The 16,454-nt window shown below is 39.2% G+C and overlaps 1 protein-coding gene across 3 annotated transcripts in view; it reads right to left on the bottom strand.

The window, feature by feature from the left end:
• LOC121516594 (cytokine-dependent hematopoietic cell linker) overlaps nucleotides 1-16,454 on the bottom strand; it is a 133,288-nt gene that overhangs the window by 17,711 nt on the left and 99,123 nt on the right. For 2 of the 3 annotated variants that reach the window (XM_041797955.1, XM_041797956.1), the window contains exon 4: nucleotides 2,183-2,223. In XM_041797955.1, the coding sequence (XP_041653889.1) occupies nucleotides 2,183-2,185 (3 nt within the window). In that variant the 5' untranslated portion in view covers nucleotides 2,186-2,223. Of the gene's footprint in view, nucleotides 1-2,182; nucleotides 2,224-11,135; nucleotides 11,255-16,454 lie in introns of those variants that run through there. The other variant, XM_041797954.1, reaches the window with a different exon arrangement.

Genomic DNA, 16,454 nt, shown 5'->3' with positions numbered 1-16,454 from the left:
GTCGTGTTGCTAACAGATGATAGGACTGACTGATGGGGAAACAGACTCGTCCTCATTAGCACGGCTGTATTCATCTTTAAATGTTTATTTCTAAGTGTCAATGGGACTTTATACTCCTGCCCAAGGCCAAAAACAAGATACCAGAAGGAGCACGTTCTAGTTGAACCAGCTCTGTACAATGAGCCAGAGAGGATATTATAGAAGGATTATCAAAGCAGCTGAAGTTAAAGAGTGGGTTTGAATCAGTATATATAAACAGTATTACTATGGGCATCTTTGTAAACCTCATATTTGGTGTTTTAACGTAAGTAAAACCCTCCAGTGTAGACTAGAATATGCCACAGTCCAGCACAAGCTTTATCTTCAAATGTGGGACATGTTTTATTCTTATTGTCTTATTCATAGAATCTTCTGCATCATAAACTTTACATCCAAGTGAAGAAGTTTCCTCAACCTCTGAAGGCTGGAGGATCTACAAGGAGGGATCAACAGGTCTTATAACCCCATAACCTTAATGACTGTGTATAGAATGACTGCTCTGATTGGCCAGTGATCTTCAACTAAGTGGTGGTTTGTTCTGACAAGTTCAGATCTGTGAAGATTTGATAACACCTTTAAACCCAGACTTTCAGTTTACGCAGCACAGGCTCAACTTACCCCTAACCCGGGGCACGTTGAGTCGCAGGAACACTTTTTCTTTGGAGGTCATTTTTTCAGACAGCTTTGTCAGAGATTCATTTTGATTATTTAATTTGATAAATCTTGATAAATTTTGATACAGCACGCTTAGAACAGCCTTGCTGATGCTATTTGGTTGTCTTGGGCATTATAAAGTTTTGGAGCCCTAGATCGGGGTGTCAAACTCAATCACAGCAGCGGCTGGATTCTGGATTTAGGTCTAACCTGAGGCCCAAACAGGGTCAACACAACCTTAAACTGTCAACCTCATTTTCACCAGTGATAAAATATGAAAAAATCAGCACTGATGATGAATCATTTGGAAATTCAAAAAAGTAAAAATTCGATATAATATTAAAAATAGAAAAATTATGTTTTTAAAGAGCAAACATACAAGGAGATATTCAAAATCGTAAGTTTGAAAGTTCAAAATATGAGATCAAATTTGAAATCATGAGTTTAAAAGTCAAAATAGGACTTAAGATTTTAAATTGTGAGTTTGATAGTTCCAAATTTGGGATTAAAAAGCCAAAATTGGGAGTTAAAAATGTGAAAATATGAGCTAGAATTCAAAATGATGAATTAAAAAGTTAAAAATATTATTTAAGTTCAAAATTGGGAGTGTAACAGGTGATATATGATATAAAAAGTAAAAATTATGAATTTAAAATGTCAAAATATGAGATAAAAATTGAAATCATGTGTTTAAAAGTCAAAATATGGGGGTAGAAGTCCAAATTATGAGTTGAAAGGTCAAAGTATGAACTGAAAAGTTAAAATCATAAGTTTGGTGCGTAATCTTGAGATGCAAAATTTTAAAAAATGAAATAAAACACAAATTAATTTTTTTAACCCCACATTCTTGACTTTTGTCTGATTTTTATTACTCTTTACTTTTTATGATTTTTATGGCTTAACACGGATATTTTAAATAATAAAGTTGAGTTTTATCATGTGGGCCAGTAATAACACAAATATGATATGATCTCACGGGCCGGATATAATCATTCCATGGGCCGGATTTGGCCCCGGGGCCTTGAGTTTGACATCTGTGCCCTAGATTAACCTTTAATTGATCAATTTAATATGGATTACTAATTATGATTTATATTAAATTTGATTATTAATACTTTATAGAAGGTAATAAATCTGAATCTGAATCTGAATAAAACTATTCAGTACTGATGAGCTTAGACTGTAGCTTTTTATATTATTACAGATAAATCAAAACTACTTTTCAGTTCAAAGCAGACAGTTATACTACAGTAGAAATATGAACACAGTCAAAAACAGGAGTACCAGCTGGAGTCAGGATTAGCGCTGTCCCAGTCTGTGTTGCGTATTTTTTCTCCCTGCACTAACAATGACAGAGCAGAATAAGTCTCTTCCCTCCTCTGTGCTAAAAGGTAATTACACAGGGTGCTGCAGACTCCAGCGTTTCCCCCGGGAACGTTCATGTGGAACCGTCAGGGAAAAGCTGTAGACACTGAGTGCCATAACTCACCATTATCACAGCAGACTCATGGCAGTGCTCTCTCCGTGCAGCTAACGAGGAGAGAAACAGAAATAAAAAAACATCATTAGTTTGTGCTGAAAAACGTGGCCTTCTAACAGGAGTTTGTCCTTGGACTTTCCTTTTCTCAGAAGGAGGAGGAAGTCTTTATAAACAAGGGAACAGAGATGTTGGCAGCCTTGAGCTGTGTTCAAGAGCCTCTCAGGTTTGTTCTTATCAGTTAAAGGTTTATTGTCTTCAATAGAGACCAACAGTGTTTGCAGGATAGGACAGATTTGATCTTCGTTTATGTTCGCTCTGACCTCTTCATCATTTTGTTTCACATTTGTTTAAAGAATTTATGAATGAATTGAACTTCATCAGTGCATTAGCTGTCATCAGACTGAGGTTTTTGTGTTTATTTTTCCTTTTCTGATGCTCCAAATGTTTTCTATTGGCAAAAGGTCTGGACTGCAGGCAGACCAGTTCAGGACCCAGTCTTGTACTGTGAAGCCATGCTGTTGTGATGGATATGGTATGTGGTTTAGCATCGTCTTGCTGAAATAGTCAAGGCCTTCCCTGACAGAGACGTTGTCTGGCTGCTCTAAAAGCTCTCTCTACTTTCCAGCATTGATAGTTCCTTTCCAGATGTTAGAGCTGCCCACGCCATAGGCACTAATGCAACCCCATACCATCAGAGATGCAGGCTTTAGAACTGAGCCAGGAGAACAAGCTGGATGCTCCCTCTCCTCTTTAGTCCACAGGACACGCCGTCTGTGGTTTCCTCTGACCACAGAACAGTTTTCCATGTTTCCTCAGTCCATGTTAAATGAGCTTTGGTCCAGAGAAGACGGCTGTGTTTCTGGATCCTGTTCACATACGGCTTCTTCTCTCCATGATCCAGCTTTAACTGTCATTGGTGGATGGCACGGCCAACTGTGTTTACAGACACTGATTTCTGGAATATTCCTGAGCCCATGCAGTGATTTCAGTACAGCATCATGCCTGTGTTTAAGGGTGCTTTAACATTAGGCCCATTTGTTTCGAACCGCGCCACGGGGGGATTCCTCCCCTCCCCCTCTCCCCCACCGGCGTGCTTTCACACTAGCAACATCGATCTGTGCCCGGGCCCACTTATGTATTTACTCATTCTGAAACAGCAGGTGGCTGTATGCACACAGCACATGCACAAGGAGAAGGAAGAAGAAGAAGAAGCTACCATGGCAACCGGCGTCATGACCCGAGTGAAGATTGTTTTTGTTTAGACCCGTCAAAAAGTCCATCCTGTAGGAATCACTTTTTAAGATGCTGGCAGACCACCTCCCCATGTGGACCCGAGCCCGATGCCCAGGCGCAGTTCATTTGCAAAACGAACCAGACTTTGGGCTCAAGTGCACTCAGATCCGGGACTGGGCCCCTAGTGTGAAAGCACCCTAAATCAGTGGCCCCTTGAGGGCCCCTACAGCCTTGTCCTTTGCTCACAGAGATTTCTCCAGATCTCCAGAAGGCATTGCAATCTTATGTTGAGGAACATTTTTCTGAAATCTTTTAGAAAGGTTTTGGTAAACATCTGCCCATCTTTATTCTGAGGGACTCCACCTCTCTAAAAGGCTCCTTTTATACCTAGTCTTTAATCATCTGTTTCCACCTGCTCTTCCAGCTGTTTTTCATCAGTATCACTTACTTTTCCAGCCTTTTGCTGCCATGTCCCTACTTTTTTGAGATGTGTTGCTGTAATCAAATTCAAAATGAGCTGATATTTTTCATGAAATGGTAAAATGTCTCAGTTTCAACAGCTGATATGTTGATTATGTTCTGAGATTTGACAATCATTGCATTCATTTTTATTTACACAACGCCCCAACTTTTTTGGAAGTGAGATTGTACTTGGTGCAAATTAACATTAGTTAAAAATTTCCCAGAACTGAAGAAAAATCTCAGCTGAAGGATTTAATTTACATGTTTACATGTTTCCTTTCAGTCACAAAATCAGTGTCATGGTTTAACTCGCTGTTGGATTATCTAGTGACCCTCTAGTAAACATTCTCCTCGTCCTTTCACCTCCAGAGTCTGAGAACTTTGCTTTGCAGACAACATGCTACTTGACAGAGTTTGCACAATCAGAATGTTTGTTTAAAGAGATAAAGATTAGAAAAGGAAATGTTTGCAAGAAATAAGCTGCTGATTGGGCCTTCCATGGCCGTCGTTTCTCCATGTTTACCGCCGAAAAACGACAAAAGATCAGGCTAAAAGTCGGCCTGACTTCTAAATGAGTTGTGCCTGAATTAGCTGGAAATTGCACCGTTTATCTACGCAGCTTTCATTGCTTTTATTACCTTAACATGACATTTAACAAGGTAAGCTGTCCTTTGTAAGATGCAGAATCAGAGCCATGTTTAAGAAAAGTAAATGAAAAAATATCTGTGAAGTGATGGAGCATGCAGGGAAAATAAAATGAGAATTCAATTAACACCCTCAAAGTCAAAAAGAGAACAAAGAGGTGCAAAAACTGTCTTTGAAATGAAGCAGTGGAGTCAAGCAAAGATGTATTTATTAAGTTTTTAACCAGGGGAATCAAAGTGCTGAGTAATGAGGTTATTTTGGGACATTAGCAGGCTTTGGGTGCACACAAACTCAGGAGAGATGTTGGTGTGAAATTGTGGGTACAGGAAACAGATTGATCCAGGGGTCTGTGTCACATATTCCCTCTTTGTGTGATAGTTTAGATTCAGGACTCGTTATCTATGTTAAAAAGAAGGCTCCAGGAAACGTGGGGGAAACGAGGAAGAGAGACTCGGGGTCGAGGCCAGGCAGGCAGTTTTTGATTGACAGCGTTTTATTTTGAACCCCTTTGGGTGAGGAAAAAAAAAAACAGGAAGCAGGAAGGAAGTCTACCCAAAATAGAAGTGAGGACATTGTGAGGGATTGTGAAAATGCCAGGAGACATTACAGGCGACCAACTCACACTCACACTCCCAAAAGGGAGAATCAAACCCAGTATTGGATTTGGCAGTGCAGTCCAGCACTCAGCGGGGCCGTCTGTCTGCTCTACAGAGCTCGCTTGGCCCCGAGAAGTGGTGTTGGATGAGTCGTATCAAGAGGACGGAGATTAGATGCACAGAGCTCCCGTCTGAGGGCGAGCAGCGAGTGTGGAAAATAAACTCCTGCCCAATGGAAATTGGGTGCAGAGGATTTGTGGCAACTCAAACCAGCTGCCTACTTAAGGATTTGTGACCTGGCTTTGCTGCAGGCAAGGAGAGAGAGTCAACTACAGAGAGCCAGGAGGGGCAAAAAAATGCATGATTCAGTACTGCTTAAGATAACACACGAGTCAGAATTTACCTTGTTTTTATTTCCTTAATTAGTCAGTGGCAGACTCAGGATGTTTGAGGGTCAGGGTGAATTTTATAAAAGAGACACCCGCAGCATGCAGCAGAGCCCCAGTGCATAAACAGTCATCATACATACATCATTTATGGTGGAGTAGTTAGAAACCCAGGCTCAGATTGAACATCCTTCATGAAACCAGCTACACCTCTGTAATGGCCCACTTAGAGGGCACAAAAGGCCCCTTTAGCACTATTTGCATGGTTCTATTATTACCTGTGGACCTCTGATAATTTATGAATTACCCCCTGACGTCAGTGTTTGGTGCGCTGCATTTGCAACGTCTGTAAAGATCTTAAAATTACAGACATTTCTCAAGGTAAACATGACTGTGATTTGTGGCTGCAGCAGTGAAAATGCATGTGAATATTCAGTTCTAAAATTCATAAAATAAAAGAAATGTGGGCTGCACGGTGGTGCAGGGGTTAGCGCTGTTGCCTCACAGCAAGAAGGTTCCTGGTTCCCTTCCTAAACAGGGCTTTTCTGTGCAGAGTTTGCATGTTCTCCCTGTGCATGCTTGGGTTCTCTGCTCTCCAGCTCCCGACCACCACCAAAGAAATCATCAGAAGAATTGTCAGTTGACTGGCAACTTGTCCAGGGTGTACCCCGCCTCTCTCCCAGTAACAGCTGAGATAGGCTCCAGCCCCTCATGACCCCAAGCAGAATAAGCAGTATAGATAATAGATAGAAAATGCTATCTTGTGCATATGGCGTATTGCAGGTGTTGTGTCCTTCATAAGGTCGTTTCCACCAAGCGTTTCGGTTCAGTTTGGTACAGCAAGGCATACATTTTTTTTGCATTTCCATTGAGCAAAAGTTGGAAAGGGTCCCAAAAAAACCCTTCCATAGGGGTACCAATCTTACCTATCCATCCCTAAAAGGTGGAGCTACACACACAAAAATAGAGGGTTAGGCTGAGGTCACGTCAGCACGACATAACTGCTCAGCTACGGGCTGCAAAACATGCAAGTCTGCTCTGTTAGGAGCAGTGAAAACCAGAAAAAACAGACTAATATCTGCTTAAATCTGGGATATCTGGACCCACAGAGATCAACACTGTTTGTGCATTAATATCTGGCCACAAATCAAGTTTCCTGACGTTGATCTGGACCTGATTTTAAGAACACAAAGCAGAGCCTGAAGGCTCACATCAGCCTAGTCTATCTGTGATGGATGTGAAACTAAATTAATGCTGACGTTTTGTGAATATGAAGCTATAGAACAGTTGATTCTCTGAACTGTAACTAGTTATTCATCTACTTCTTACTTTAGGTGACCTTTGAAAACATCACTCTGTGGTTGCTGAATGTGCTTGTAAAACTTCAGGCTGCAGCCTATTTTAAAACAAGATCAGCACACCCAGGATTTCTGACTTAATCTAGTTTGCAGTTTAACCTTTAGTTTATTTTAATGTGGCGAATTCTCACAGTACAGCTATAAACTTTAATATTATGTCATATAAACTGTTCTAGACTAGATAAATTCACATATTAATGTACCGTTATGACTAAACGTTTCTGCACATGTATTCCATCAGCTGAGGATCTGTACTGACCATGGTTAACATCATTAAGATGTAGTTATTTATTTAAAAAGCACTTTCAGCTGAAATAAAGCTGTTGACCAGCAGATTCACACTGACTGTGACTTCACATTCATGCCTTACAGCCTTCCCACCAAGTGAGGGTACAGGTGTCTGTGGAAACGCTAACTATTTTGGGGTTTAGCGTACCAAACCGTACTGAATCAAACCAGACCACCTGTTGGAAACGAGGCGTATGTGTCCCTTACAGAGTGTAAACCACAGTTTCCATTGATCAACATCTGCTTGAGTGTGTTTTTTTTTTTTTTGCTTCTGTTTATCTTAAAACTGTTAGATCTGTATTGAGCTGTCCTTGATGAATAAACTGGTGAACAATCTCCCCTGACCTCTGTTAGGCATCGAGGTCACATCAGTGTGAATCTGCGGCTGATCAGAAAGAGGAAGAGAGAAAGTCGAGCATCCCTCCTGTTAATGTCTGAGAAAAGGAGTCTGATGTTAAATATGAACCTCTCCTGTTAACAGTTTTTATACAGGTGATGCTGTTGATGTTATTCTACGCTCTTTAAATTTGGGATGTGTTGAGCGACACATTTTCAAATCCTAAATTGTTTTGTGCATGAAATGCACGGCTGAATAATCCTGATGTCAGATCAGGCGCTTGCAAACAGAAGCTGTAGGAAGCAGAGCATAAAGGCTGCACATATGAAGAGAGCAGCGGGACAGCAGAGTAATTATATAAAGTCATTTCTCATATTAGCTGAAATAAACTGAAAGAGAAGCACTGTTTATAACCCATATGTGTTAAACCTTGTCAACAGAGTCCCTCACAGCCTGTATTATTCTCTGTGATAGGCAAAAGGAGCAGAAAAAGCCACAAGGACAGAAAAAAAAACATAATTAGCACCCTGAATTACAGAGATGCTAATTCATATGGGATAATTTTCCCCTGTGTGCTGCAATATGGTCGGTAATTTGCTCTGAAATGCTTACTTTGTAAAATACAGACATGGTCGATTCATACGAGATTAAAAACGCAGACGTCCCATGTGATCATGAGAAGACCCATACAAAGGAACCCAGAGGGCACTCGACATTTTTCCCCACTTAAAGGACACAAAAGTCGGCACTTTGCTAAATTTACTTCACTCACAGGCCACCCTAAAGAGCTTTTGTTGGTCAAAATTTTCCTTTGAGTGGGCGCGCAGGTGGTCGAGTGGTGTAAGGCGCTACCCATGTACGGGGGCAGCCTGGCCTGTGGCCCTTTACTGCATGTCTCTCCCCACTCTCTTCTCTGTTTCCAAGTCCATCCACTGTCCTTCCTCTATCAAATAAGGGCATAAAAAGGGCCAAAATAAATCCAAAATAAATAATAAAACATAAAAAAATAATAATAATAAAAAAATGTCCTTTGAGCTGCCCCTGCTTAGCTTTAAGAAAACCGAAACTCCCAGGACTGACCCTAAAAAAAGTAAAATATTGTTTTAAATAAAAAAGGTGATACAGTGTGGTCAAACTTAGCACCAATATTTTTTATTTCTATTGTTTAAACTCAAACAAAATAGCCCAAACACAACTGTACTAATGCTGTCAGATTTATTAATCACAGAGGTGAAAATTGTGGTTAAAGACCCTATTTGGAACATGTGGAAAAATTTTCTGTGCTCTTAATTTTAATAATTTTGTAGATAAAATCAACAGAGGGTTGAAAATAATCAACTTCTAATCATAAAATGGGCATTTAAGGGGTTAACATTTTGAAACAGAATGAGTATCCTATATATGGAGAGGAATGAAGTTACTGATGTTATGAAAAAAATTGGAATGATACATTAATACATACATATTTCTATGGCAGAGGGTATTTTTACCCCGACATGGGTGTCGCACTTTTTTAAGGGATGCAGGAAGGTCAAGGAGCAGTGGTGGATTTGTTTTACATCACTGTGGCTGCAGGGAGACGCTGACGTGGATTATGTTTGAAAAAAACGAAAACCTTTAAAATCTTCAGAAATAATTACGCAAGTGTTTTCAAATCTGAACAGCTGAAAAATCACAAACGTCCTCATGCAGACACTGACCAAACTTGAGGTTTTTGTGCAAGACAAAGGCCGCCCATGCAGCGGCTATGGCTGTGAAGATTGATCGATTAATAATAATTTATAAAGGCCTCACAATCAGTGGTTTTAAACTGAAATGTTTGTTTTCAAATCTGAACAGCTGAAAAATCACAAACGTCCTCATGCAGACACTGACCAAACTTGAGGTTTTTGTGCAAGACAAAGGCCGCCCATGCAGCGGCTATGGCTGTGAAGATTGATCGATTAATAATAATTTATAAAGGCCCACAATCAGTGGTTTTAAACTGAAATGTTTATTTCACTTTCTACTGACATAAAAAAAAAAAAAAAATCAAAATTTCCTTAAAATTTAACATATATTTTCTTTTTATTTCATTTGAAAGATTAGGTGTTTTTGGTAACTGATAAACCACTTAAGGGCATTTTTATCATTTATCAGATTGTATTCAGAAGTTTTTTGAGTAATTTAATGATCATATTGATATAATTAAAATTGAGTTTAAAGGTCAATATATGGGATTAAATAGTTAAAATCATGAGTTCAAAGTCAATATATGGGATTAAATAGTAAAATTCACATGTTTAAAGGCCAATATATGGGATTAAACAGTTAAAATCATGAGTTCAAAGTCAATAAATGGGATTAAATAGTAAAATTCACATGTTAAAAGGGCAATGTATGGGATTAAATAGTTAAAATCGAGTTTAAAGGTCAATATATGGGATTAAATAGTTAAAGTCGAGTGTAAAGGTCAATATATGGGATTAAATAGTTAAAATCGAGTTTAAAGGTCAATATATGGGGTTAAATAGTTAAAATCATGAGTTTAAAGGCCAATATATGGGATTAAATTGTTAAAACTGGTTTAAAGGTCAATATATGGGATTAAATATATGGGATTAAAAAGTTAAAATCATGAGTTTAAAGGTCAATATATGGGATTAAATATATGGGATTAAAAAGTTAAAATCATGAGTTTAAAGGTCAATATATGGGATTAAATATATGGGATTAAAAAGTTAAAATCATGAGTTTAAAGGTCAATATATGGGATTAAATATATGGGATTAAATAGTTAAAATCATGAGTTTAAAGGTCAATATATGGGATTAAATAGTTAAATTCATGAGTTTAAAAACTCTCAGACAGCTCAGAGGATGAATCAGAATCACCTGCACTGTTAGTAATCAAACATTTACCGTTAAACTGTTCGTTCCATTTTTTTTTCTTTCCCTGCTTTTTCTGTGGTTAAACTCACGCTGACAAATTTTCTCTACTTAGAAAAGCAGCTCTGTATCCAAACAGGAAGTGACTTACCCTCAGCTTAGGACAGACGAAAAATCCTAAATTAAACTGTTTTGGATGCAGAATAGTGGCAATCTAAAATGTGATTAAAAGGATGCAATTAATTGCAATTAACTGCAGATTAATTACTATCAAAAATTGTAATTTTTTGATAGCTTTTTATCAGCTGTTTATTTATGCAGAATAAATATAGGTAAGAGCTGGGAGCTTTTCTTAATAGTTTCTGGCTAAAGTTACAAAAACTCATAAAAATTGGCTGAAGATTCACTGACTTTTTTCTCTTTTTTGCAGAAAAGAAAAAATAAATGAGATTTGGTTCAAGTGAACAAGTGTAAATAATTCATTTAAATTTATTCAAGATTGTCTTGTTGGAACTCATTTTGCATGTCTTTAAACCATGCAAGCAGCCAGATTAATTGCATTTGAACAAAAACAGACCACCTAACTCCAGTTTTAAACACGATGCAGCATCTTCATGCTAGAACTAAAGTAGAAAAGCATCTCAGGACTTGTTGTTGAATTTGAATCCTCCACTCTGCAGCTCACAGCTCTCCTCCTATTACCACGCTCGTCATTTTAGTCTATTTTTACATCAGCATGTTTAAACACAGAGGACTGCAGCTCTCCAGGATGAATTCAGCTGTTGCTTACCTTTTCATGAACAACGAGCACACCTGCATCAGTGGGAGTCCGGCAGTCTGAGTCTCTTTGCTTTACAGGAATAGAGTTTATCTCTCCCTCACAGACGAGCACAAACACCTGGGCTGCCTCGAGTCTGACTGCTGGCGTGAAGCGGCCCACTGCGCTAACCCAAAATGACTTCCTGTGTGGTGAAAAGTGGCCTATAACCTGAGGTCCTCGCTGCTCTTAGTGGCGGTAAACGTCTTGTGTGACTCTAATTTCTAGGGTTTAAAATTACTCTTTTCAGTCGGGCTTTCTGCATCTGTGAGATTATTTTTTAAATTCGTGAGCTCCTAGAACCGACCTGAGATCATTAGTAAAGTAAATCAAATGAAGCAGCGCTGCAGGAATTTCTCTTAATATGAGCTGGAACGTGGTGACATTTTAACATCTGCGCTCAGAGGAAGCAGGCTGACATTTTCTGCTCTCATTAGATCCTCATCTACCTTCATTTTTACATCAAACAAGAAGGTGAACGCCAATTCCAATTTGAGTCTGTATTTTCTCAGGCTCAGCCTTTCAGAGTGGTATTTAACCTGGTTTAACCATTTCATTTAATAAAATAAACACTTACAAAGGTTGACTCCCACTAAAGGGGGAGAAGTCTGGAGGGAAATCTTAGTCTCATCTTCAGCTCCTGGTTCAATAAACATCAACTTTTAAATACGTTAATATCATTATACCTGCAGACAGAACAACCACCTTTCACTCTATGGAAGCATTAAACCTGATCTATTTATAGTAGTTATATAACAGACACGATAAGCAGAGGAAGAATCTGCTGATTCATGCTGAGGGTACTCTCAGCCAGGTTTTATCGGCTGTAGTTATGGATATAGTAGTGGAGATTACTCATTCTTATTTCCAACCTCACTGCTGGTCCAGAAAAATGAAGCCTCAAGCCTCACCCTCTGACCTTTAGGCCCTGTCCACAGGGAGAAAAAAACAATATATTGCCGTTTCGTTTTAAAAAGTTTTCTGTGAAGATGGGATTGTTTCAGGAAATATCCGCATAAACACGGAACCACTGAAATGACTGAAAACGCTGTAGTGCATAGGCCAAGCCTGTACGTGGCGCTGCCACGGAAATGCACCAGAAGAGAGAAGAAGATCACAGAAAACTGACACAAGCTTTCTTCTAGTTGCCCTTCTGGTTGTTCTCTGCGTTGGATTTAAGAACATCTGGTGTGTGCATTTCGCGATGGTGGTTAAGGAGCATCAGATTTAACTGAATAAGCCATAAAAAGCTCAGTAGCTTCTGCAGCACCAACACAACCCTGTAGTCTGCCATTGTTGTTTTGGCCGGACCCGCACAGGCGTCTTGAGAGATGTGGTTGGCCGTCCACACGGAGATGAAACGGTAGTCGTTTACAGATTTATGCACTCTGGGTCCCGTTTTCAGAAAGTATCGTTTACAGTCACCCTAAACGCCGTTTCCGTCTGGATGAAATGTCGACACAACAAAAAACTTTTGCGTTCTTCTGAATTCGTCTCCCTGTGGACAGGGCCTTTGTGCAGGGGTTCCCAACATTGGGGTCCGTACCCCATTTGGGGTCACAAGACACTGAGAGGGGTCTCCAGATGCCTTAAAAAAACTAAGAAAAGTTTTGAATTACACTGTTGCCACTGTACACCCTTTTTGCCTAATCTTAAACAATTTCCATCTCTTTTTCCCACCAACTTTGACACGTTTTTGTAACTTAAAACCCATTTTTTTTTGCCAGTTTTAAACCCTTTCCACCACGTTTTTCCGCCAGTTTTTGCCACTTCTAAACCAACTCTCTCTGCCTATTGTTGGCTCTGTTGACACATTATTGACACTATTAACCCCTTATATCACTTTTTAAGCCACATTTCACAATTTGATATACCCATTTTTGCCATTTTCTGACTATTTCTGCCTCAGCTAACCCTTTTTTGCCAGTTTATATCCATTTTTATCCAATTAAACAATTTGCACCTATTTTTGCAACTTTAACGCCATTTCAGCCACTTCTTAAACCCCTTTTACCACTTTTTGTGCCCATTTTTGTCACTTTAATTCATTTTTGGTTACTATTTTGCCACTGTTATCTAATTTTTGCCACTTTTAACCCATTTATGTTCTTTTGAATTCCAATTTCACCTCCTTTTCACCATTTTTTTCCATTATAGACCAATGTTAGCAATTTTCAACCCATTTAAATTATGTTTTTAAGAAATGTTTTTTTCATCTAAAGAAGGATAAATGAATAAATAAAGATATTTGTTTGTTGACAAGAGTCTTATTATTCAGGTCAAATATCAAATATGGTTTTCACAGCTGACTTCGCAATGGATCATGGTTTTGCTGACCTCCATGGGGCCCCAGTTTGGCAGGGTCCCAGAAACCTCCCCCTCTATCCCTTCTTAAGGGCGGCCTTGTCTGCACATGGCTATTCTTGAATGTTCCTGGCTGTGTTCAACCACCTTCTGGCACAGCAGGGGTCCACGGTCTCTGGCACCTTGATTTTGGGGGTCTGGGGCTGAAAAGGTAGAGAGCTACTGCTGGACCACACTGAAAGCTTCTCATGGGGGATAAGATTTGTACACCTCTATATGAGTTTTATCCACCAACTAGCCCTATTGTTTGTCTGTGGCTCTGATTGGCCCATAATGAATGTGACAGACAGAACGTTTGTCCAATAACCTTCTGAGAATATTTTAGTCCTGCCCTTCCAAAACACTTTGCATGTAAAGGTTATCATGATAAAGTTTTAGTTAGTTTTAGTTTTTTTAATTAAAGTTCCAGTCAACTAAAATCGAGTGTATAGCATTAGTTCAGTTGAGCACTGCCATAATTGAGATCAGCTGATCTCATGCCCTCATCAGCTGCTACTGGCTAATCACACTCATGCGCTGCTGCCCTTCTTGTCCAGGACGCTCTTGAAAATGAGATTTTTGATCTCACTGAGGTTTTTCCTGGTTAAATAAAATCAAAAAAATAAATATGCTGCCTTATTTAAACCGTCCTTGCAATGCTATGCTCTGCAGCTCTTACTGCAACCCTCCTCCACCCCAGCTCCTCCTTCATTGTCCTTCTGACCTAATTATTCTGTTTTCATGGCGCCTGCTCTGCTCTGCTGCTTTTCTCCATGCCTCAGGCTCTCCTTATCGGCACAGGAAGAGCAGGAATGTGTGCTAATTAATAATTGCTAATAAAGAAATATTCAAAGCGTGTTTCTGAACAAAGTGAACCTAACTAAAATGATTAGTGGGGATGCTGAGCAAGCATCCACACTATTGATATTAGCATTGGCCATTTTGTTTTATTATTATTATTCTTCCACGGCAGCTATCTCCTCCTTCATACTTTGTCGTATCGACACCATTTAAACTTAATAAATAAATAAATAAATAAATAAATAAAATTAGTTTCTTCGTCATTTGACTGCTATAACTTTTCTCATTTCTAACTTTTAGAAATTTTTAAATATTTAACTTTAACAACCTTAAAAAGATGGAAAAATTTCACAAATCTGCACTTTCTTCAACTCCTCATAACTTTGGCACTCCTTGGGCTATTTTCACTATTCTACTACCATAATTTTCAGCTTCTTATATTATAAAACAATGTGCTCAAGTGTAAATCTTGAGACAAAATTCTAAAAGTCTCTCTTATTCAATGTTTTTTTTTTTTGTTTGTTTTTACATTTTTCACTAATCAGGTATGGCACTCTTCAGCTTTTATGCAACTTTTTAAATTCTTTTTAGCTATTTTTTTTTTGCCTTTTAGCTATTTATGCTTTTTCTATGCTGTTTTCAGCTATTTTGCTATTTTATGCTATTTTTAAAGATTTTTTATGCTATTTTCAATTTCATGCTATTTAGTTAAATTATGCTATTTTCTGGGATTATTTATGCTATTTTCAGCTATTTTTATACTATTTAGCTATTTTATGCTGTTTTCTGGGATTTTTTATACTATTTTCAGCAATTTTTTATTTTGTCTTTACTGGTCTTCTTTGTTGTGTCGTTTGTTGTTTTATGTGCTTTGTCTATAAATTTGCATTGTGTCATATTGTCATAAAATACTGAGTATTTTCCACCTAGCCCAATCATGTTTTTTCTACAAGATTTTGCTCAATAAATGCTTTATAAAATGGCTAAATAAAATTTAAATAAAAATAAAACTCCTGAAGGCATGCCTTCATCCCAACTCTAACTGCCTTGACAGAATTGATGCCACTGGTGGTCTGATCTTTCACACTGAAAAACCACAAAGCTGCCACCCCTCCTAAACTAGTTCGAGCTCAGTTCTTTTATGCAGAACTGTCCTAAATTCTGTGCTTCTAAAGTCTAGACTTTTGCTTTTTAACAGAGCAGCACAATATGAGAGGACCTTCCTGTCTGCAGCCGCTCTGAGGCCCGGCCTCCACCAGATTAGAGCTGCAGCTGAGCACAGGCGCACAAGGTCAGCCTCTCTCCTGTGGTTTCTTCTGCAATGGTATAGCCTGACTTCCTGTGCAAGATTACCATCTAGCCTCTCATATTCTAACTGATGCTTATCTTTGGAGCCACAAACGCCAACTCCCTGAACATCTCTACACCTTGGCCCCAAGCGACAGATCCACCGGCCTGTCAATCTGGCAGCTCATCCTGTGTCCTCGCCCCCCCGTCCCCCTCAGAGCGGCCAAAAAATGAGCCGTCCTCCCCTCCTCTGTCCTGGACCTGTCACAAGGTAATAAGATCCACAATCCCAGCCTGGGGGGAGAAACACGGAGGATGAGGATGAGGATGAGTGAGGTGTGGGTGAGCATTTCAGGCTGAGGATAGATAATTATGAGAAAAGCATCTTAACTTAAAGTCTTCACTGATGTTTGATTCCCAGCTCCACAGGAAGGATGCATGCTACCACAGCAGCATGAAAGACACTGTCATGTTTGAGAAGCCCCGCCTTCCCCTCCTCTACAAAGAATTACCACAAAGTTCCTCAGCTGATGTTTCTAAGAAAAGCAGAGCATATTTTTAATCTCTCTTGTTACTGTAAGATTATTTTTTTGGGGGGGGGGGGTTAATGCCTTTTTGGAAAGCAAACAGTCCTCCATAGAAATGAGTGTAGGGGTTAACATGGCAGACAGAAGAGTGGGAGATAAACCTGGGCCTTCTGCTTCAACTTTGTACATGGCTGAGCTGGACTTAGAGAGGAGACTGAGGCCGATGTTTCTAAGAAGACAGTCCACACTTTTCGTTTTAACTCTTATGTTTGATTTCACCCGCTTGTCTCTGCTCGGTTTAACTTACACCCTAGTTTTAGTGATGTGGGGGCAG

This window comes from Cheilinus undulatus, linkage group 10 (assembly GCF_018320785.1).
Source record: "Cheilinus undulatus linkage group 10, ASM1832078v1, whole genome shotgun sequence".
NCBI classification, from domain to species: domain Eukaryota; kingdom Metazoa; phylum Chordata; class Actinopteri; order Labriformes; family Labridae; genus Cheilinus; species Cheilinus undulatus.
The sequence above is the reverse complement of the archived record's forward strand: the minus strand, read 5'-3'. Positions and strand labels throughout refer to the sequence as shown.